General features: G+C 41.6%; 1 protein-coding gene across 1 annotated transcript in view; it reads left to right on the forward strand.

Moving 5' to 3' along the window:
- The window catches only part of LOC102202503 (extracellular calcium-sensing receptor-like), a gene marked incomplete at its 5' end in the record, with an annotated part of 4,969 nt that extends 2,066 nt beyond the window's left edge, over positions 1-2,903 (forward strand). The window contains 4 exons of the mRNA XM_005739413.1: positions 4-73; positions 1,469-1,696; positions 1,782-1,905; positions 1,993-2,903. Of these exons, the coding sequence (XP_005739470.1) occupies positions 4-73; positions 1,469-1,696; positions 1,782-1,905; positions 1,993-2,903 (1,333 nt within the window). The remainder of the gene's footprint in view (positions 1-3; positions 74-1,468; positions 1,697-1,781; positions 1,906-1,992) is intronic.
- Positions 2,904-3,865: the final 962 nt, after the last annotated feature.

Consider the following 3,865-nt stretch of genomic DNA (forward strand, 5'->3'; position numbering starts at 1 on the left):
GCGGTGCAAGCCAGGAAGAGGGCCTTTCAGTGGGAACAGCTGTGCCACTTTGCAGTCACTGGAGCCTTGGCAGGTGTGATATCATTTTACACTCTGTTTATAAATTCTTTCCTTTATAATTACTTTCAGGATAGAATTTACCACATAGAACTAAATACAATGTGATAATATTAACTATGAAAAAGCTGGTGTGAGCTAAATGGATTTTACATACTCCCAGTTTCGGAGTTGTGGAGTTGTGGAGTGACATTTAATCTAGTGACACTGGAAAAGTGCATGGCGTGTGTGATTAAGACGCTCTGTATGGACCTTTTCCCCCTCCTATCCATGGATCCCTGGATATCCCAACCCCCACACTTTGGATATATTTTACATGGTGATTGTAAATACATTTTTGACTTTTCATTTGAAGAACTTCGGGTCTGAGTCAATTGAGTTAGTTTGGTATGCTGACACCCACAAAAAATTAGCAGTTAATATATTTAGATCAGAAGCTTGTATTTATAAAGCATTACTAGCGATGTAATATAGATTTCTTTATTTAATAATGGGTGGGGGTGGGGGTGGGGGATGGGGGCGGGGCATGGTATGTGGCGATGCTGCCAGAAGGCTGACATCAGCTCATCACGCCTCCTCTGCATTTAAGTCTGTACTGGGTCCTGACTGAAGTTATTGTCGTTGTGGCAGCCGGCAGCTGAAAAAGCTGCAGCTGAGTATTATAAAAACAGAAACTAGAAATAAAAGTGTGACAATGTGGTCGGGTCAGCTATGCATCGTTTACAGTGGTATCAAAACCCAGTATTGGGGCATGGTGGAACCGCGACCGGGCCAGCCAGGTTGTGATGGCCAAGCTCCCGGCTACACAGAGGGAGCAGGTAGCGGTGTTTCACCGGCAGTTGAAACAGCTGTAGGACAGATCCCACTGCCGGATGCAGTTGATAGAGAGTCTGGCAGCTTAGATCGGGTCCTTACCACTACCACCACTGCCCTTACTGACGTCCCTCGACCGCATGTGAGTGGCTGGTGTCTGATCTGTTCTGGCAGCATGCTGGTCCCCAGGGTGAGTCTGGTCCACACCTGCTGCGCCACACCGCATGCCCCACAGTGAGCCCACAGATTCAAACATCCATGTCGCTGGGGCATGGGCTGGGGCATGGGCTGGGGACACCACCGGTTGTGATTGATTTCCTCACCTACTCGTGCGAGTATGTATGTGTGGTAGGAGGGGTCAGCTGGATGGCTCCCCAGCCTCAGTCAAGCCATGGGGGTATGTGGCGGGGCATGATTTGTGGCGCCACTGCAGGGAGGCTGACACACCAGAGTTGCAGCAGCTCATCACGCCTCCATTGCATTTAAGTCTGTACTGGGTCCTGACTGAAGTTGTTGTCGTTATTGTGTATGTGTGGCTGGCAGCTGGAAAGTTACAGCTGAGTAAGTAATTTACTTGTTATGCATCCCTTTTTAACAGCTGGTTTATTACTTAAGATGGGTAAACTTCACCACTCCGTTTGGAGATCAAGTGTCATTTGATGAGAATGGTGATGCATTGCCAATTTATGATGTGATGAACTGGTTGTGGCTCCCTGATGGAAGCACTAAAGTTCAGAATGTGGGTGAGGTTAAAAGGTCAACTTTCAAAGGTGAAGAACTCATACTTGATGAAGACAAAATCTTCTGGAACCTTGAATCCAAAAAGGTTAGATATGTTTTTTTAGATTTAACTTTTGCCACATGTCTAGTATATATCAGTGTAAAGGCTAATATTTGATTTCATCCTATAGCCACCTCAATCAGTATGCAGTGAGAGCTGTCCTCCTGGTACCCACATGGTGAGAGAGAAGGGGAAACCCCAGTGCTGTTTTGACTGCATCCCTTGTTCTGAAGGGAAAATTACTAATAAGACCAGTATGTATTTTTGTTTTTGCATGACATATTTAATTTCAATATTATGAAGAATAATGTGCATTTCACCAATGTTCCCTTTTGTATCAGACTCCTTGGAGTGCACCAGTTGTCCAGAGGATTTTTGGTCAAACCCCCAGCGTGACCACTGTATTCCTAAGAAGACAGAGTTCCTCTCCTATCTTGACCCTCTGGGTATTTGTTTGACAACAACCTCCTTACTGGGAACATTTATATGTGCTGTTGTTCTGGGGATCTTTATCTGCCATCGCACAACACCTATAGTACGTGCCAACAATTCAGAACTTAGTTTCCAGCTATTAGTGTCACTTAAGTTGTGTTTCCTTTGTTCATTGCTGTTTATCGGACGACCCAGGCTGTGGACATGCCAACTCAGACACGCAGCATTTGGGATCAGCTTTGTGCTGTGTGTCTCATGTATCCTGGTAAAAACCATGGTTGTTCTGGCTGTGTTCAAAGCCTCCAAGCCAGGAGGGGGAGCCAGTCTGAAGTGGTTTGGTGCTATGCAGCAGAGAGGAACAGTTCTATTTCTGACATCTATTCAGGCAGCCATCTGCACTACGTGGCTTGTCTCTTCCTCTCCAACTCCACATAAAAACACCCAATACCACAATGACAAGATAGTGTATGAGTGTGCAGTTGGGTCCACTGTTGGTTTTGCAGTGTTATTGGGCTATATTGGCATGCTGGCCTTCCTCAGTTTTCTAATTGCATTCCTGGTGAGGAATCTCCCTGATAGTTTTAATGAGGCCAAGCTCATCACATTCAGCATGCTGATCTTCTGTGCTGTGTGGGTGGCCTTTGTTCCTGCTTATATCAGCTCACCAGGAAAACTTGCAGATGCAGTGGAGGTGTTTGCCATTCTTGCCTCAAGTTTTGGTCTTTTGATCACACTGTTTGGACCCAAATGTTACATAATCCTGTTGAGACCAGAGATGAACACAAAGAAAGCTGTTATGGCCCGTGGCATTGGTTCATAAAAAGTCAACTAATTTCAAAAGAAAGAAAAGCACATTATCTCTTTGTAGTACAGACAGAAAAAAATAATAAAAATCATAGTTAATAGTTATCAAGTTAGTTATCAAAGTTAATATTCCTTTTAAATGTCTGTGCTGGTGTTAAATGACTGCAAATGTGCAGATATCTTGATTCATTCTACCTTAATTATTTTTCATGATACAGTTGAAAAATAGAACAAATTGAAATTAAATATTGTTCCTATAAACATATACTGACTTGTGTTTATTGCATCTTCCAAGAAATTTCTATATTCTCATAAGCTTTGACTTAATTTATTAAACATACATCAGAAGGGATGTTCCACCTTCACCATCCTGCATACAGTGGACATCGTCGTTCACATAATAGAGACTTGCTACACACATAAACACAAAACATTGTATTGATCAAAGAAAGTACACAGCCAGAGCTTTTATCAACTTCAATTCAATTTGATTCAATTCAATTTTATTTATATAGCACCAAATCACAAAAGGTTGCCTCAAGGCATTGGTTGGGAAGGTGCACATGGGTAAATATTGGGCCCAAAACTCACGATGTTGTATAAAATGATGTAGAGCATTAGATATATTACAGTTCAATTTATTTTTGGATAACACATTTTATGTCATGGAGAGCATAAACAGCACTTTTTGGAGATCCTCACAAAATTTGACTCAACTAGAATGATTGTTAGATAAAAGAAATGATCACTGATTTTAAGCAAAACAAAATTTATGATAATTGGAAATTCTAGGACAGGCATGGATGTAAATGTGATGATAAACAGAGATAGAGAGTATACCAGATTTTTTTGTAGACTATAAAATCAACTGGAAACGTCAAATAAAATATGTACAATCAAAATGGTCAAGAAGCATTTGTTAAATTATTTAAATCATAAATCACTTCATATACTTTACTGTTCTCTTATATTGTCAAC

This window comes from Pundamilia nyererei, unplaced genomic scaffold, assembly GCF_000239375.1.
Source record: "Pundamilia nyererei isolate P.nyererei 1_Seehausen unplaced genomic scaffold, PunNye1.0 scaffold00091, whole genome shotgun sequence".
NCBI classification, from domain to species: domain Eukaryota; kingdom Metazoa; phylum Chordata; class Actinopteri; order Cichliformes; family Cichlidae; genus Pundamilia; species Pundamilia nyererei.